This window comes from Natator depressus, chromosome 10 (assembly GCF_965152275.1).
Source record: "Natator depressus isolate rNatDep1 chromosome 10, rNatDep2.hap1, whole genome shotgun sequence".
Lineage (NCBI taxonomy): Eukaryota > Metazoa > Chordata > Testudines > Cheloniidae > Natator > Natator depressus.
In genome coordinates this window covers 54,429,127-54,449,201 of record NC_134243.1, presented here as the reverse complement: position 1 = coordinate 54,449,201, position 20,075 = coordinate 54,429,127, and the positions used below count along the sequence as shown (strand labels likewise).

General features: G+C 40.8%; 1 protein-coding gene across 8 annotated transcripts in view; it reads right to left on the bottom strand.

Annotated features, from left to right (window-relative positions):
* Positions 1 to 20,075, bottom strand: part of APBA2 (amyloid beta precursor protein binding family A member 2) — a 202,525-nt gene that overhangs the window by 21,152 nt on the left and 161,298 nt on the right. For all 8 annotated transcript variants that reach the window (XM_074966195.1, XM_074966201.1, XM_074966196.1 and 5 more), the window contains 4 exons: positions 19,981 to 20,067; positions 11,850 to 12,035; positions 6,584 to 6,763; positions 1,691 to 1,903 (listed from right to left, as the gene is read on the bottom strand). In XM_074966195.1, the coding sequence (XP_074822296.1) occupies positions 1,691 to 1,903; positions 6,584 to 6,763; positions 11,850 to 12,035; positions 19,981 to 20,067 (666 nt within the window). The remainder of the gene's footprint in view (positions 1 to 1,690; positions 1,904 to 6,583; positions 6,764 to 11,849; positions 12,036 to 19,980; positions 20,068 to 20,075) is intronic.

Sequence of the window (20,075 nt, the reverse complement as noted above, 5' to 3'; positions counted from 1 at the left end):
TCAGGAGTTAACTCAGTTTAAACTAAATGCAAGGATAAACAAAATTAGATCTGCAACTAGGGCCCCCGATTTCAAAAGGGCAAACTTGAAAAAAAATTGAGAAAATCAGTTAGGGAAGTCAACTGAAGAACTCAAGGATCTGAATGTGGAGGAGGCTTGGAATTACTTTAAGTCAAAGTTGCATAAACTATCTGAAGCCTGCATCCCGAGCAAGAAGAAAAATTCATATGGAAGGGTTGCAGACCAAACTGGATGAACAAGCACCTCAAATAGGTTATTAAGAGAAAGCAGAAAGTCTACAAGGAATGGAAGATGGGAGGGGTCAGTGAGGAAAACTAACTCACATAGATCAGAAAGTATAGAGGAAAAGTGAGAACTGCTAAAAGCCAGGCAGAGTTGGACCTTGCAAAGGAAATTAAAGTCAATGTTAAAAAGTTCTTTAGCCGTATAAACAAAAAGAAAGCAAGGAAAGAAGTGAGACCTCTAAGAACTGATGATGGGGATTAAATGAATATCTAAATAAATACTTCGCTTCAGTTTTTAATAAGAGTAATGAGGAGCTTGGGGACTGTACGATGAGATTGCCTACTCCATTAATTTAGCAAGCTCAGTTTTGAAACTATGGAACATGGCCCATCCATAACTGCTATTAGCAAATATCTCCAGTGGCCAATGATGGGACACTAGATGGGGAAGGCTCTGAGTTACTACAGAGTATTCTTTCCCAGGTGTCTGGCTGGTGGGTCTAACCCCTGCCCTATTTGGGGTCAGGAAGGAATTTTCCCCCAGGTCACACTGGCAGAGGCCCTGCGGTTTTTTTTGCCTTCCTCTTCAGCATTGGGACATGGGTCATTTGCTGATCTGAAGTAGAATAAATGGTGGATTATTAAAATCAAGATTTGAGGATTTCAGTAATTCAGCCAGATTATGGGCAAATTACAGGAGTGGGCGGGTGAAGTTCTGTGGCCTGCAGGGTGAAGGAGGTCAGACTAGATGGTCATGGTGGCCCCTTCTGACCTTAAAGTCTATGAGAGCTTTAAGCACCAGGTCAATTCGACTTGCTCTGATCAGAATTACATGGCACAATGCAAGCTGTCATCAATAGCTGGCAGCTGCTACTAACCCTGGTGGATATGAATCTGTACTAGCAACAGTGGCCAAAAATAATACAACCTTGGATTGCATCTTCTCTGGGGAACCTTCCTGCGGTTACAGGGAAGACAGAGTGCATCCACTTGATTCATCTCACGACCTGCCAACTCCTCCCTCCAGTCCACCACTCCTTCCACTTGCATGGACACTGGACTCCAAATGAAAGTCTTCCGCATAGTTCGTAGGATGGATAGTGTTATGGATACAGCGGAGTTTCCCTCACATTGGTAAGTGTAGAGGTCCACATGTGGTCCTCTCTAGGAGATATGTGCAGCATGGTCTGGCTCTATTTAGTCTTTGTGAAATACTCTTGCAGCTCTTCTTCCTTACATAATCTTAACTCACTCGTCCCTACTAAAATCTGCTCAAAGGAAAGGCCTGGAATGTCTGCGTCTATCTTGCACCAGTACAGCATGAATTATTGTTATTACACATATAAGTGTCAGACATTTGCAGGGCACTTTACAAAGACACAATCTCAGCTCTGCAGGCTCACACTCTACAAACATGCATGTATACAGATATAAGTGTTGGGTACCTTTATAATCCCTTGGCATGTTGCAAGAGGAAGACCAACTAAACTGGTTCCATTAATAGACATAATCTGGTCTCCAATGCTTAGTTTCCCTGAACGAGCTGCAGGGCCTCCATTCATCATGTTAGCCAGGATAACTGTGGGTAGGATGGATCCCCATCCTGATTCCACAATCACAACCCCGAGAATTTCTCCCTTCTGCTTTTCTAGCTGCAACTGCAATGAAAATATATACAAATCACTGTTTTTGTGTTAATTACATTTCCTCTGAATTTCAAACACTACTATTTCAGTGGTTAATTAATTAAAATTAACCATTTACAAAGAAAACTAAATCAATCACTTTCCTATTAACCACGAGAAGTTACTTCAAGAGAGAGAGTCAATTTAATTTTTTTTCAAGTGAGTACCTGTCACATATTCCAGTTTCTAGCACCAGTTAAATAGGATGCTCTGATTTTTTTCTAATTCCTTTAAAATAATTTTTATAGAGGATCTTCTGCTCACCTGTTGTAATTCAGACAGGTCTTTATAACAAGGGAGAAACTAAAAAACTACTGACTCTACAGGGGAAACAGTGGAACTGACTATACATAATGTGCTTCATTAAATAAACAGAAATAATTTTCCTCACTGGAATACAGCTTTCAGGGGAGATCTTAAGACATTGCTGCTAAGGCACTGGAATTTAAGAGTTCTAGGTTCAATTTCCAGCTCTGCCACAGACTTCAAGTGTGACCTTCTCCAATTCACTTAATTTCTCTGTGCATCTTACCTGTTTGTACAGCACCTAGCACAATGGGCCCTAATCTCTGTTAGCCCCTCAAGGTTCTACTGTAATACAAATGTCATTATTTTTTCTCAGATATAGTAATCTTGGGGGTTACCTGTGATTACAGGATGTATAATGTTTCTAACCAGAAGTGTGATTTTCAAGTTGAAAGTCTTCTTTAATAAAATACTGGATAAGAACATTTCCCCAAACAAATAATGCGGTGACTGCGCTACATGTACTATGCAAAGCCTATTTAGCACTGAAGGCTCAGTTATATCACTACAGTCAGGTCAGCCTTCTAAATTAAGAAGAGACACAGAAGGGGATTTCTTCTGTGTAAAAACCAGGAAGGCTCACTGGGTTCTGCAGAGGTTATCCCTGGATTGATTGAAATCCAGCCAGAGTGCAACAGCTTCACCATGATCAGACAATCCATCATTACTCGTAAACATGCTCAGTTAGGAGAACTGGGAACCAAGGAGCAATGGGCAGCAGGAAGGACGGCCACTAGTCATTACTCTGAAGCATGCTTAAGCTCAGAGAAGTGATTATAAAACTGGCATCTTGGAGTTACACATATTTTTTATCTAATCAGTTACGATTACAAGTAAAAACAAGATTTTCTAATTAAGTTTGTTTTCCCTTGTGTGACCAATTTGAAATATTTTCCAGTTGCTACATGTACATAAACAATACCTTGTCAAGTCCAACAACTGTACCCATATAAACCACACATCCATTTCTTTACCGTTTCTATTTGTAACGCTATAAATTACAATTTACGTATACCTGGACTGGTTTTCAGTTGAATATGGATTTTCACCTTCACTTCCAGTCACCATGATTCACCCAGAAATGACTGCATTTCCTATGTATAGGTCCAAAATCTGCATCCCTTATTTAGGCAAAACCCCCAGTGAAATCATGTGACCTGTCACTTGGAAATAACATTTAGCATGTAGCGCTTTCCATCTTCAAAGTGCTTTATAAACTTCAATTAATGAATCCTCCCAATACCCCTGTGAGGTAGGGAAGTGCTACTACACCTATTATTTCACAGATGAGGAAACTGTGACAGAAAGATTAAGTGATTTGCCCAGGGTCACAAAATGAGACCATTTTAAAATGCAGAAGTTGTGCTTTTTGCACTCAGACCATTAGAACACAGGCCAAATATTCATCACACTGAAACCAAGGAGAGTTTTGTCATTACTTCAGTGGGAACAGGATTTGGCCCCATGTGCCTCATTCTGTTTTTGAGGTGCTTAGAGACCTTCCTGGATGAAAGGTCATATTTCAAAGGTAAAATATGAAATGTACACCATTATTATCAACGTAAGTCATGCTGACATGCCATGCTAAACCTGGTATTGACTTAAGGGAAGTTCTCTCCACTTCATATATTACCAACAATGAAGATTCTGCAATGAGGTTTCAGATGTTAATTTTCCTGCTGTTATTTGTGTAGGGTGGGGAGGAGGCGGGGGGAAAGAAACCAGGCTGATCAATGCCACAACTCTACTGGAGCCACTTCATTGGTAGTAGTACAACTTGTCTGACAGAGAGAGAGAAGATGCATCTTTAAAAGTGCTATTTTTATTTTACGTAGTCACCTTTCCGAGCAGAAGTCCCCTTTACCTTTGATAGTCAGTAAAAGCAGCAGAGAGTCCTGTGGCACCTTATAGACTAACAGATGTATTAGAGCATGAACTTTCGTGGGTGAATACCCGCTTCGTCCGATGCATGTAGTGGAAATTTCCAGAGGCAGATATAAATATGCAAGCAAGAATCAGGCTAGGGATAACGAGGTTATTTCAATCAGGGAGGATGAGGCCCTCTTCTAGCAGTTGAGGTGTGAACACCAAGGGAGGAGAAACTGCTTTTGTAGTTGGCTAGCCATTCACAGTCTTTGTTTAATCCTGAGCTGATGGGGTCAAATTTGCAAATGAACTGAAGCGCCGCAGTTTCTCTTTGAAGTCTGGTCCTGAAGTTTTTTTGCTGCAGGATGGCTACCTTTAAATCTGCTTTTTTGTGTCCAGGGAGATTGAAGTGTTCCCTACAGGTTTTTGTATATTGCCATTCCTAATATCTGATTTGTGTCCATTTATCCTTTTACGTAGGGACTGTCCAGTTTGGCTGATGGACATAGCAGAGGGGCATTGCCGGCACATGATGGCGTAGATTACATTGGTGGACGTGCAGGTGAATGAACCGGTGATGGTGTGGCTGATCTGGTTAGGTCCTGTGATGGGTCGCTGGTGTAGATATGTGGGCAGAGTTGGCATCGAGGTTTGTTGCATGGATTGGTTCCTGAGATAGAGTTACTATGGTGGGGTGTGTAGTTGCTGGTGAGAATATGCTTCCGGTTGGTGGGTTGTCTGTGGGCGAGGACTGGCCTGCCTCCCAAGTCCTGTGAAAGTGAGGGATTGTTGTCCAGGATGGGCTGTAGATCAATGACGATGCATTGGAGAGGTTTTAGCTGAGGACTGTATGTGATGGCCAGTGGAGTTCTTCTGGTTTCTTTCTTGGGCTTGTCTTGCTGCAGGAGGCTTCTGGGTATACATCTGGCTCTGGTGATCTGTTTCCTTATTTCCTCATGTGGGTATCATAGTTTTGAGAATGCTTGGTGAAGATCTTGTAGGTGTTGGTCTCTGTCTGAGGGGTTGGAGCAAATGCGGTTGTACCTCAGCGTTTGGCTGCAGACAATGGATCATGTGGTGTGTCCAGGGTGGCTAGAAGAGGGCCTCATCCTCCCTGATTGAACTAACCTCGTTATCCCTAGCCTGATTCTTGCTTGCATATTTATACCTGCCTCTGGAAATTTCCACTACATGCATCCGATGAAGTGGGTATTCACCCACGAAAGCTCATGCTCCAATACGTCTGTTAGTCTATAAGGTGCCACAGGACTCTTCACTGCTTTTACAGATCCAGACTAACACGGCTACCCCTTTGAAGTCTGATAGTCAGGAGTGTGTTGAGTATAAGATGAATGGGATTTGAAAGAGCTATGATAATAACAGAAGCATAAGAGCCAGCCATGCTTGTCCCATGCAGAGCCAGAACTCCATAGAACCCTTCTTTCATGGACTAAAAACAATGCTATATTAGGGACAGTCTATGGTATTCAACCACCAAGCAGTACTGGTGATGGACAGAAGCCTCCTAAGCCCTGGAAGAGGAAGGAAGAGTTTTGCAATCTCTTCAGGAGACAAAATCCCTTCTTTCCCCTAGCAACTTCCCCATGTACAGTGGGAGTGCACACATTGCACCTACCCTTTGCCATGATCCCACTTGCTCCTCGGGGAGATTGTATCGTGGGGGTGCCCAAGAGCAGTACCTATTCTCCCCAAGCACACAGACTGTAATGGTCCCTATCCCTGCATGGGGAGCAGTGAGATGGCGGACAGCTCACTGTTCCACCCATTGCCCTCAAACACCCACAAAGAACAATCTGGCCTTTAAGGTCATATTATCTATCTTTGGATCCTGTCCCATGATTTTTATCTAACTTGATTAAAAACCATTATTTCTATGTCAGATGAATGCTCCTCCACCCATGGCTTTGCAGGTAATATTTTGGAAGCAGGCCTCTCTTCTATATGCACCTCCAACATTTAAATTAACCAGATATGATTTTATTCTAGAATGGAATTAAAACACACAGTCTTAATACAGAAAATACACCAAACATATCTTACTGAGATCAGAAATGTCAGCTCATTTACAGAGACGCTTAGTGCCAAACCGCAGATATAAAATCTATTAAAATGTGAATTTTCAAGGTCATTAAAACCTGACTACCAACTCCCCTATTATATCAACACCTCATTATAACACTCAAGTAACTGACACCTGAAGCATGGTGTAAAGGTATTACTGTTTCCCATTTATATGAAATGTAAATGTAATTATTATTATTATGATGGAAGCAGAAGGGCCTTGAAAGTAAAATGGGTAGGAAAAATAAAAAGCTCCTAAGGCTGAATACTAATAAAACCATTTATTTCCAATGCAAATGTACTCTTAAAATGCCAATTGAGTGCTCAGAGTGTACATCAATATTAAAAATAAGAAAACAGGATTAACAACATGAAATAAAAATTAAAAAAAGAATTTACCTCCTTGCAGTTCTCTGAATTGGAGAAGTGTATAAGATCATCATTATACATTTCCTGGGTATTGATTATGTCACTATATTCTTTCTGACTGAGATCCTCTGGATTAATTCCATTGGCTCTCAGAAACTCCTGGTAGGCCACACTGAAAGCCTGACCAATTGACTGAGCTATCAGCTGTGCCTGTAGAATAAAATAAGATACAGCTGAAAAGGAGGAACACCACTCAGTAGCAATGAACAGAGTTAGCTTGCTTATAAGATTCACCCAAAATAATACAGAATGCAACGATAATATAAATCTCTCTTTGGGAAACTCAATCGGGCAAACTCTTGACCTCTTGATACTTCTGGTCACCCCATCTAAAAAAAGGCATCTTAGAACTGGAAAAGGTACAGAGAAGGGCAACAAAAATGATTAAGGGTATGGAACAGCTTCCGTATGACGACAGATTAAGAACACTGGGACTTTTCAGCTTGGAAAAGAGATGACTAAGGGAATATGATGGAGGTAAAAAATCATGACTCGTGTGGAGAAAATGAATAAGCAAGTGCTTTTTACTCCTTCAGATAACACAAGAACTAGGGCTCACCCAATGAAATTAATAGGCAGCAAGTTTAAAACAAACAAAAGAAAGTACTTCTTCACACAAGGTACAGTCAACCTGTAGAATTCATTGCCAGTGAATGCTGTGAATGCCAAAAATATACCAAAGTTCAAAAAAAATTAAATTAATGGAGCATAGATCCATCAATAGCTATTACCCAAGATGATCAGGGATGCAACTGCAGGTTCTGGCTGTCCCTAGCCTCTGACTGCCAGAAGCTGGGAGTGGATGACAGGGATTGGATCACGTGATGATTGCCTCCTCTGTTCATTACCTCTGAAGTATCTGGCATTGGCCACTGTCAGAAGACAGGATACTGGCCTAGATGGACCATTGGTCTGACTCACTATGGCCATTCTTATGACCTCCTTTCACCAAGAAGCTGCAGTGGCTAGTAATATGCTGCTTATGCATCTGTTTCTATAAGCACTGAAGAAGTATATTCTAGATCAGGAGTTCTCAGACTTTTTCACAGCGTGGACTATACCTTAGGAAAGAGATTGTCACCTGGTCTGGACACTCAGTATTTTCTGACCACAAGTGCAGTCCTCTGTGCAGCAGAGAGGAGGGTCTGTGCTTGCATGTGTGACCAGAATAGAGTTTCCCTGTTTGTGATTATTAAGCCCACCCTCACAAATGGATGCATGATTAGTTTGGCCTGCTTCATCATCAGAATCTTCAATACTCCTGGATATTATACCACTGCATGTGCCACTTCTGCAAATCCATCAGCTCTCACTTTGCGGCCATTGTACCTGTCCCATAGCTTCAGCAAATCCTGTCTCCTCGTCCCCTACCCACTTGCTGATTGCCTTATTTAATCCAGAGCAGTGCCTGAACTGCCTGCCAGCATCAGCAATGTTTAATAATGTGTCTGTGCCTTCTTGCATTGTATGGTTTTGTGACAGTGAATCCTTTTATGATCATGGTGCACACTGGCCAAACACTGCTGGGCATATCCTAGTCACATTTAGGAAAATCTGCTGGACTCTGATTGTTAAGTCATTCTCCAAGTCTCTGGTGTGTTTCTGGAGACCTCCTCTGACTATGCAGTCTCTGCAATATGAGATGACTACCCATCAAAGTTAACTGTAAGAGAGTTGAATTGCACTGACTAATGTCTGGAAGCCTAGGGCAATAGACACATTAGAAATGAAAAGACAGATGATAATTAATAATACTTAGCACTTTACACATTCAAGGCACTGTACAAATGTTAAATAATTAACTGAAACAGAATCATAGACCTTTGTAGCAAACTTTGCTTTTTGGTTCCACTAGATGTCACTGCAGCAGTGAGAAACAGAGGTAGGAAAAAGCAGGAGATATTTATGTGCAAAATTAGTTTTCTTAACTGAAATTTTTATTTCTCCCATATTGATCCACTGCAGATCACAAGAGAATGATAGGTTAGATTTGGTAGGTCAACATGGTTTCCAGGAGCCCTATTCTTCTTCCACCACAGGATATGAACAACTCCTACTGACTTAAATAGGAGTTGCTTGTATCCTGCAGTGCAGAGTCCCTCAAAATACTAGCAATCAGCTACAAACCACATATCATATATGAGGAAGCAGTGTATTCAGTCCAACCACCTGAGTTTTGAAGGTGTTTTTGTTCTGAAAATGCAGTGGTCTTTGTCAGAGAACTGGCACAACCTAAATACAGTCAGGGATACCCACACTATCTCTACACATGGTAGGCAATGTTATAACATCTATAACTCTTTATTCCCAAAATAGGATGTTAAATGGTTTATTTCAAGTATTCAACAGAGGTAACGTTCTTGTTTAATTTGTGCTTTACAATAACATGTTGCAATAAACTCCATTGTTTAAAGACAGAGGTCAATATTCTACCATTTGAAAACAGATTTAGAAAATCCTGAGAAATGATCGGCTAAACTAGTCATGTGACATTACTGTATATTCTGGAATTTCTTTTCAACGAGGTGACCCGTCACACTATGAACAACAATACAAATAAATATGCCCAAGACATGTGAATGTCAACCATTGAGAAGTAATCAATAAAGATTTTTATAACCCATCTTATCATGGTTTGTCATCTGTGTCCCCTTCCCACTGCTTAATCTGTCTCCATTGGTATCAGTTTTTGGTGTTCAGTCCATTTCTCTCCCCTCTGCTTTTCAAGTTCACCAACAGATCGGAAAGAGATGCAAGCCAGATGCAGGCTTAGAATCAATTATTGTTTTTAATGATACCTTGTTCTCATTTAGTGCTTTACATCAGTACATCTGAAAGAGCTTTACAAAGGAGGTAAGTATCATTATTCCTATTTTACAGATGGGGAAATGGAGGCATAAAAGGCAAAGCGACTTTGCCAAGGTCACCCAGCAGGCAGTGGCAGAGCTGGGAACAGAATACAGATCTCATGAGGCCCAGTCAGCTATTCTATCCCCCAGGCAACACTGCCTCCCAATTCAAATATTAAACTGAAAGATTTTCTGCCTCGCAAAATATGAGATCTGGAGCTAAAATTGTATCAGACAATGGGCTAGTTTTATTTTGAAAACAACATGTTAAGAAATAGATTTTAAAACTGCCCATTAAACTGGTGGATTTAAATGATCACTTCCCTAGTGGCATTAGTACTTCAAAATATCTTTATAAGTTAGAAACCAAAATTAATACTTTTCCTGCTTTTAATTTTTACTAACTTGACACTTTTTCCTTTAACTTTTCTTTAAAAAAACAAAACAAAAGAAACCACACTTCCCCAGAGGTGAGAGTGTCTCCCCAAGCCCATTCATTCTTCGGCCTTTCTACGATGAGTGCAAATGGCCAGAATTGTGATGTGGTCACTCCCTTTCCTTTTAAATAATAAAATGCAGAGCATTTTTATGGAATCATGTAGGGCTGGAAAGGATCTCGAAAAGCCATCAAGTCCATCCCCCTACACTGTGACAGGATCAATTAAACCAAAACCATCCCTGATAGTGTTTGACCAACTTGTTCTTAAAAACCTCCAATGATGAGGATTCCACACACCCCTTGGAAGCCTATTCCAGAGCTTAACTACCCTTATAGTTAGTTTTCCTAATATCTAATCTAAATCTCCTTTGCTGCAAATTAAGCCACTTACTTCTTGTCCTACCTTCAGTGGACATGGAGATCTATTGATTCCTGTCCTCTTTATAACAGCACTTAATATATTTGAAGACTTAACAGGTTTCCCCTTGGTCTTCTTTTCTCAAGACTAAACATGCCCAGTTTTTTTTAAACCTTTCCTAATAGGTCAAATTTTCTAAACCTTTTATCATTTTTGTTGCTCTCCTCTGGACTCTCTCCAATTTGTCCAAATCTTTCCTCAAGTATGGCGCCCAGAATTGGACACACTACTCCAACAGAAGCCTCACCAGGGCCGAGTGGGACAATTACCTCCTGTGACTTACTCCTATTAATATACTCTGGAATATTAGCCTTTTTCACAGCTGCATCACGTTGTTGACTCATTCAATTTGTGATCCACTATAACCCAAAGATCCTTTTAGCAGTACTACCACCTAGACAGTTATTCCTCATTTTGTAGACCAATTCCCCAATTTGTCACAGTTGTTTTAAATTCTAATTCTGTACTCCAAAGTTCTTGCAACCCCTCCCAGCTTGGTGTCATCTGCAAATTTTATATGCATACTCTCCATTATCTAAATCATTAATGAAAATATTGAATAGTTTTGGATCCAGGGCTGACCTGTGGGACCCCACTAGATACACACTCCCAGTTTGACAGTGAACCATTGATAACTACTCTGAGTATGGTCTTTCAATTAATTGTGCATCCACCAAGACCAATTACTCTAGTATGCTTATGAGAATAGCATGTGGGACTGTATCAGAAGTCTTACTAAATCAAGATATATAACAGCTACTGCTTCCCCCCATTCACTAGGCCAGTAACCCTGTCAAAGAAGGCAATTAAATTGGTTTAACATGATTTTTGTTTGACAAATCCATGCTGGCTATTCCTTATAACCCTATCATCCTCCAGATGCTTACAAATTTCCTTTGAATCATGAAATCTATCATTTGATGATCACTTTCACCCAAATTGCCTTCCACCTTCAGATTCACTACCAATTCCTCCCTGTTGACCAGAATCAAGTCTAAAATGGCTGCCATCTTGGCTACTTTCTGCACAAAAAGTTGTCCCAAATACATTCCAAGAACTTACTGAAAATTTTGCGTTTTTCTGTATTACTTTTCCAACAGATGTCTGGGTAGTAGAAGTCCCCCGTTGCACTGGTCTTGCGTTTTGGGTATTTTTGTTGTTCTAGAAATGCCTCATTCGCCTCCTCTTCTTGATTTGTTGATCTATAGTAGACTACTACCAGGATACCCCTTTTATCATTAGCCAGTGACTCCCACCTCCTTCTGGACTTCAGAGCAAGGGTATATATTCTTGATAATTTCTTTTGCCCTGCCTGTCCTTCCTGAACAAAGCTGTAGCCTATACCAATAATCCAATTGGATAGAACAGTAACAACTATTATAAAAGTTAGCCTGTAAACCTTTGAAAGGATCAGCCAATCAGAAAAGAAATTCTTGGCAACAAAAATGCATTCATGCGATAGATACCATTAGATTTCTGAGGTCCCCTAAATGACATACTGTATTAAAAAAATAATTTAAGTTTACTTACATCCTCAGATTCAAAGACATGACATATCATTTTGTACTGTTTCTTTCCTTCTTGGGCACCAGGTGTCGTCTCTATACAGTCTTGAGAAGCAGACCTTGGCATCCGGCGTCTTGCCATTAAAACAACGATGTTACCAATATCAGCAATGTATGAGATTGTGCGCAACGCATGATCCATCATAGTTTCCTTCACAAAGCAAAAGATAAAAATGTTCCACATGCACAGTATTACTCCAGAAATGTAACTTTTTCCCTCTCCCATATTGTCTAATTTCTTGAGTGTGACAACAGGCAGCTAAGCTTGCATCTCTTTGTGCAGTTAATATGGGGCCAGATCCTGCAGCCTTTATTCAGCCAATTTCTCAAACAAAACTGTTATTGAAGTCATAGCCCGAGTTACTGAAAACCCCTGGGCTTCAATGGAAATTTTGTCTGAACAACAACTGCAGATATTTGGCACACAGGCCTATTACAAAAAGTTTAAAAGCATCAGGCCTCAAGTAAAAGGAAAATATATTCCAATATTTTAGAAACAATTTCATCATGTTCACATGGCTTTTGCAAACAATTAAACTCCAAAATAAAGCAGTGACAGAAGCTGTTTACAACAAGATCATGAACATTACTGCTATGCCAGGGCAAGATAAAGAAGGATTCAATAAACCATCATGTAACATTTTCCAAAATACGAAGTTATCATTTTCTTTCCTCACAATGGATTGTAAATGTTGTGTTGCCTTCTCCTCATTATGAGGGGCAAATTTTAACATAGATATTCTTACTCCTTCCTCCTCACCATGTAAGTCACACCAGCGAGGACATAGATATCTGAAAGGGAGGCCAGCCTAGAGTCTGGATTCAGAAAGGTACTCAATGCACCCGTAGTCCACTGAAGTCAATGGCACTATTTGCATGCTTAAAGTGAGGCACATGCTTTAGTACCTTTGGTAAATTGGGTCCTAGTCTGAGCTCATATCACGTCTTAATTTGGCCCATTATGGATGTCTGTTGGCAAATGTTGGTTTCCATTTGCAGTATCTGTACAGGAGTACTGAAGTTCAGCCACCTGTAAGATGTAGGGGGTAGGCAGGTGGATAACTGGTACACAGTATGTTGCAAAATAGGGGAGATAGGAAAGCTCTGGGCAAATTCTCCTCTCAGCAACACCAGCATAATCAAAGCTAATGAGCCTTCACTAGCATAACTAGTCAAAATCTTCCTCAGCCAAGTCAAATTAGGGTTGTCAGGCTGCAAACTCAGTTACACTAGACAAGCTCTGACCCCTGGATTTAGCTGAGAAAAGCCTTTTGCTTCTTGATTTTAGGAAACAATGGAAACCTGCCCAAACGATGGCCTGAGAAAGGTATCTTATGTAAGAGCGTGCTATTGCTCCAAAACGTGAAAAAATAACTTTGGAGCAGTTTTTAAACACTTTTCAAAAATTTCTACCTCTATCTCACATCTTTCAGTACTGCATCCTCTTGATGGATTACTTCTGCCTTTTAATTTATTTCTCTTTTCAAACTTTGTGGACAAGGAAATCTCAGCTTACCATCTCCAGATGCTTTCTCCCAGGAATGTATCATTATGGAACTAATAAGTTATCTTTGGGCAAACGTGAAGTCAGCGAATGTTTGCAGTCAGGGAAGAATTCTTTTTGTCACCGAGCTTGCTTTATCCCGGATATTACTATGTATTTGTCTTTTGCAATGATCTAAACTTTGTATTATTGATTTCTAGTTCATACTTCTGTCATTTGTTTGTTCAATCAAAAAGCATTGATCTCGTAGAGGAAGAGCCTTCAAGGTCATTTTTAATCATGGCTCCTTTGCTCCACTGGATATAAACTTGAAGTTTTATTATTAGTGAACTTGCACTGAATAAGAATAAATGAATGTGGCCCACCAGCTACCTTGTAAGACTCCTCATTTATGAGGTGTGCTGCAGCTAAACAATGCTAATATAGTTCTGAAAGAACTTTAAACATTTAGAATTGTAAAGCCAAATAGTTTTTTGTGCTGATATTCTAGGTAATTGTAAATTTATACAGGTTTTAATCAGCACTCTTGAAATATTTGATTGTTATTTGGCCTGAAGCGGTAAAACATCCATCAAATCTTCTGCTTGAATTGGAATACAAACACTTGTTCTTGTATCAGTGCTTTCTGGATCTTCCCCGTGCTGCATGTATTTAGTCTGAAATCAATATATTGTTTTATTGTTTCCCTTTTAAACATTTTGGGCCCTTGTCCAGGAGAGAGGGGGCCTCTGCAGCTTGTGGCCCATGTAAGGTCTGCAGCTATCATTCCTGGCTCTGCAGCTGTGGGGTGCTGCTTCCTGTTCCCAAGAGGGTGCTTTTCCATTGGCTGTGGTCATGCAGTGTGACATTACATATGTGATGTCAGATTTCATCCAGCCCAATTGAGATATGTAGCAATTGGGCTAATGAGAGCGAAGTGATGGAACAGAGCAGATTGTTGTGAACGGAAACAGCCAAATAACTTTTTCCACCCTACTGCAGTCTGACTTGTCATGTAAAAACATTAACAAACAAATACCCAATGGGTCAGTGCTGACTGAATGAGGCTATGGAGTCGACCATCTTGAGGGGGCTCCTGTGATTTAGCTTTCCTTCCTGGCCCCTCCTCAGCAACCTAATGCACACAACACATTGGGCCCTGCCTTGGCCTTGTTCAGCAGGATGACCTGCGTCCTGACCTTCTGCAGAGCCACTACATATGGCTTTCTGGGACCTGTGTGACTCAGAAGCGCATGGAAAACTGTTATAATCAAAAGAGATATACTGATATCAAGGAAATCTTTCAGAGCGGACCCAGACATCAGCAACTCCAGGGCAAAATGTAAAGCCTGCTTTTGTCCTTGCTTTCCCCAGACAGCACCACAATAATAGCACCAGTCCCTTCTGGCTGCAGGAAGTAGAAAGAGATGTTCTTGCATAAACTTCAGAATTCTGCAAGGTGTTTACCACCCAGCATGGCAGGGGCCATATTAGAACTTAGATTGACGGATGTTGGATTCACCTAAATCAGAGCTGGGAGCAACAACTGGCCCAGTCAACAATGTTGATGCCCATAGTAAGACACTGCAAAAATCTCAGTTTCTGTTAAAAATATGTTTCCAGTCTTCATGGTTATGGAGAGAATTCTGAGACGTGAAACTCAGTATTCTCTTTCTGAGTCTGCAGGTAGCTTGTCCCTGTGAGGTGTGAACACCCCTAGTCTCCATGACTCTCAGTGGGATGTAAACTCAAGGCCAATTATGATACTTTGTATGTCATCTATTATACCATTGCTTACCATTTTTTCAAATGGGGTGGGAGTGAAGTCCAGGGGGTCAAATTGGGAGATACGGCAGGGAAGGAAATGCAGAGGGAAAAAAGGAAGAGACATACAAAAACAGGTGAAACAGAGAAAGGTGGATAAGTGGGGAAGAAATGAAAGGGTGGAAATAGCAGTGGTCCTACAAGTGAGATTGTTTTCCACTACGTGATGCTGAATGTGACAAATAACTAAAAAAGTTTAGTGACTACATAAAAGCCATATTCTGCCCCTGACCCTTGTGTAATTGTCCCAGTGACAGCACTGGGAACTCTGCTGTGGATTGAAGGTCATATATAGTGGGAAATGTATGTCCTGGACCACAGCCCATAACTTAAAATGCAATTTGATCCACTTCAGAGAATGATTTGACCCTTCCACCCCCTCTCTAACTATTCATTAGCTAATTCTTCTCCTCACAGAGGTAAGGAGCCACATATCTGGGTATTCATCTATCAAATTACAATGCTTCTCTCCCAGGCCAGAGAATAGAAGAGTTTTTCAGGTCAGGAAGAATAATTGTTTTAAGAACCATAATACAATATAACTTGACAGAGCTAGAAAAATACCAACACTGACAGCTTATTGGAACAACTTGGTCTATTGATTAGAGAAATCTCTTTTTTCCACACATTATTCTTAAAATGCTTTTAACAATTCTTTTCAGTCTGAAATAAAACATTGTGTGTTTATCCCTAAATTGTGATAGATGAAATGTGATGATGGCCACAGAAGGGCTTGGGGATTTCTGTGAGAATTTGCAGGGTCCTGCAGCATCTATAAAGCTCCTCTCAGTGGAGGGGAAAATGTATTATAACGGACATCTCCCAGCAGGCGATGGGAACTCTGTAGGGAGAGTTGTTTTTCAGGAGACTGTTCCAAGTATCCGAATCATAAACACAAGGTTCACAAGAAAGAACTGAGGTGGAGAAATAAATACATCTATGCATTTAGAGTTTCTGTCCCCCATGTCCACCACCCATGAGCAGCTCAAAGATTTTTGCCCTCCCAATCCTAAAAGTAGATTCTCTCCTGCTTCCCCCCACACCTTTCCATTGTTTAATACAATTAAATGTGGGACTAAGAATATGCCAAATAAAATGTATTAACCGCACTTGTCCACCTTTCTTTCTCTTCCTCCACATTCTCTCTCTTTTTCTCTCTACATCATTGCTCTTTTCTCTGCTCTCAGTATCCTCTCCCCTTTGCATTACTTTCCCCCTTCTCTCCTTGTTTCTCTCCCCACCTCCCTATCATTAAATCCCCCATTTGTCTTCTCTCCCCTAATCCCTCCATCTCTTCCTATCTGGCTCCTTAATCTTTCCCTTTTCTCTATCCAAGGTCTCCCTATCCCAAACCTCTCACCCATATCTCTGTCCTTGGAAAACCAAATATTCCCCCCTCCCCCCCCCCAGACTTGTCTCTCCTTCTCCGAAATGGCCATCCGGGTTCCCCTTCATCCAAATCTCCTTGCCTCTATATGTGTTGCTCTCCTAGAAGTTCCTGTTGTTACCCCTCATGGTTTTGTTTCCCATATCCTGGTTCTCTGATTTCTCCATTTTCCCTTTCATATGTTCCCTTTTTCCTTCTCCTTTGGTGGCTCCCTCCTCTCCCCTTTTTACCAGGGAAAAAGGGCTGTGGCTACTCTGAGGGTCAGTTGATGAAATCTGAAGAAGATCTCAAAGAAGGGGTGGGGGCAGGGGCAGGGGCAGATGGGCTGCATGTTCTCCCACAGCTCTCCTGGTGGCTGATGGCTGCCTTTACCCGTACAGCTCCTGTGGCTGCACTGTGGGAGCATGAGTCACACAACTCAGAGGCCCTCATAGGACCAGTCCCTAGGGTGGTCACTGATTCAGAATACCAGACACTTCGGTACTTCTGGAACTGCGTGGACCCGCCCCCATCTGCGTGACCCCATGCGCATGGTGTGTGTGAGGTCACGTCAGTGGGGACAGAGCAGAGCACTCTGCAAAATGGTAACGCATTGAACATCAGCTTTACCAGTGACTGGGTTGTGGAGTCAGGGCATGCAGACTTGTCAGCCTTGCCTCTCCTACGCTGTGGAAAAGCTTCACTATCCCAGCTTTTCCACAGTGTGAGTGTGAGAAGCAGGAGACAGTTGCTGTGGCACTTGTGCCAATTCCACTCCCTGATTGCAAGCCCAGCCCACAGAGCAGAGCAGCTAGGGGAAGCTCTGCTCAGATCAGAAGTATGGCATGCTGTCAAAAGCAGGATTATTTCTAACACGTGAGCTGAACAGGTGGTCACACAGGGCTGAAAATATCACATGTGAGTGACTCCAGCCTGGTAGTGGCAACCATTTGCTAGTTTTGCCTACGGCAACAAACCCACTAGAGCCATGGGTCCAAGGTGATAATATGCCTTACTGCCACTACTGACCCAGTTCAAACCCCAACATAAATCAAGTTAGAGATCTACTTTTTTTAGTGAAATTAGAATTCTTTTAAACCAGTTAGTACCACCAGATGCTTCCATGCATGACATACAATAAAGTTACATAAGGGTTAGAACACTGAATTAATGATAGCAGAAGTGGTTTTATATAATTGACAGATATAAAACTGCAGACTGCCTGTGCCAGCTGCTACACCAGTAGATATAGAGCCACAGTAATGAAGTTAGTCAATAAATCTCTCTAGCACTGGTAAAAACACAGTCAAGCTAAAAATGCAAACACTCATCGACAGTGAGTACTAAAAGACAGGGGAAGCAAAGCCTCCAGCTACTCTGAGACCTGCTGTACACAGAAAAATCAGCCACATTCGAAGTAAGCTTTAGTAAAACCCTTTAACATAATCAATTCCAATATCAGATTTTTATTTCTGTTCAATATACAGGGCCAGACTCTGGTACCCTCACTCACAGTGAATAGCTCTTGTGGAATAAGGTAATACTCACCTTGAGGGTATCAGACTCTGCCTCAGGGTGCTTTTGCTTTTCCTAGTGTGAAAAGCCCCTTCAGTGTAACTGCTCATATTGAAATATTTAAGGAAAGGAGGGAGCAAAGTGCATTGAGGGCAGCCCTCATTAAACCAACTGGAATAATAAACCAATCCATGTATCACCTTCATCCCATACATCTAGCTACTGAATGTGGCTGCTCATTCCCAATAATTGGTTCTTTTCACCCTTGACCTGACTTGATTATCTGCATACAGCAGACATATTAAATGTATGTCCTAACAATGAAGACAGATTTTGCTATCCAGAATAAGCACTGATAACATGCTCTGCACTGTACAAGACAAAGCATTTTTACCTCCAGGTGGGAAAAAAATATAGGCCTGAATCAGTACGGCTACTGCTGGTCAGTGCTGAAGTGCATTGGCAGAGCTGGGTAGATTGCACTACGGCTGCCACGTTACACGGTATATTCTACTCTTCAGTTGTGCAAATATGGAAAGTTTATAGTATGTCCACATTAAAAGAAAAGTACACTGGCTTCAGCCAGTAGTGTTCATTCCTTACTTTAACAAATACTAGAACTACCCAAAATTTAAGAGATGAAAAATCCTCTCTCAGATTGTACATCTAGAATAAGAACAAATCAATACAATTAGGGGGAAAAAATACTTCCAAACCACCTGGTAAATCTCCAGCATCTAAGAGCTCTAGCTATTCATCTACTCCAGATATGTTCTCAAGTATGAGGAAGTTATTCTCAGGATGTATGATTACAGTCAGTCAAGATAAGACAGCCACTCTATATATTCATTAGAGAATAATGGAAGGCATTAAGTCTGTCATCACTGAAAACCTTATGAGGTGGCCTGTAACATAGCTCTAGCTGTTAATTCAGCAGTCGCCATTTCTGCAGTAGTCTTGCTAATGTATCAGGTACAGAACATTCCAGTGCAGGTGGCTTCAAAACCAGGTTTTATGATAATCGTAACGCTGGCTGTAAAAATAAGCACAATAAGCCAACAATTGGGTATGAAAGTTTGTTCTGAGCCCTCTGAATGAAACTATTATAGTACATTCCTTGCTGCTATATGTGCCTTCTAATTTTTGTTGGCAGGGATTTTCCACCCTTTTTCCTGATCTCCCCACAGTGTAAGAGAGTTTTATCCTAATTAAATTTCATTAGATTGTAAGTTCTTCAGAACAAGGACAATCTTTTACTATGTGCAGGTACAACACACATCTAGCACAACAAGGCCCCAATCTCAGTCATAGCCTCTAGATACTATTGTAATATTGTAATAAATAATAGACCTTGGGAAGGAAGGATGACAGTTCAGATACAGTTTCTTTAAAATCAAGAAGTTATATGGAGGGAAATGAAGGGCTTGGTCAAAGTGGCAAATGACCTTTTTTAGAAAAAAGAGAGTGGAACAAAGAACCAGACCTGAAACTCAGGATAGCTCTTAAGACATAACAAAGCTGAAATGGAGTAGGTGGACAACCACACATGAATCTTGAAAGGCTTCAGGATTTTAACTGTTTTTACACCTTGATAATATGCAGACTTCTTCCTAACACAGAAAATACAGCAAAATAAAATAACAGTAATAATAATAATAATAATAATGAAAAATCCCCAAGGCCTCAGCATAAAAATAAAATACTGACAAACGGCAACTTTGACAAATATTGACAAATGCCAATATGATGTATCTTTTCCAAATGCTGGTATCCATTTCAGTGGTGTGTTTAACCACATATTCAGTAAAGACACATTTTTTCTAAACATGTGAGAAAATGTTATTCTAAAGTGAGAGCCAGCGTGTAAAATCAGCAGTATGTTTTTAAGCATTATGATTAAACACTTACCTGTGTATCTGCATTCAGAACTTTAATCCTCTGTGTGGAGATGAACAGATCCACTTCAGTCAAAGCCTGGGAATCTCCCTCAGAAGTCTAAAAGA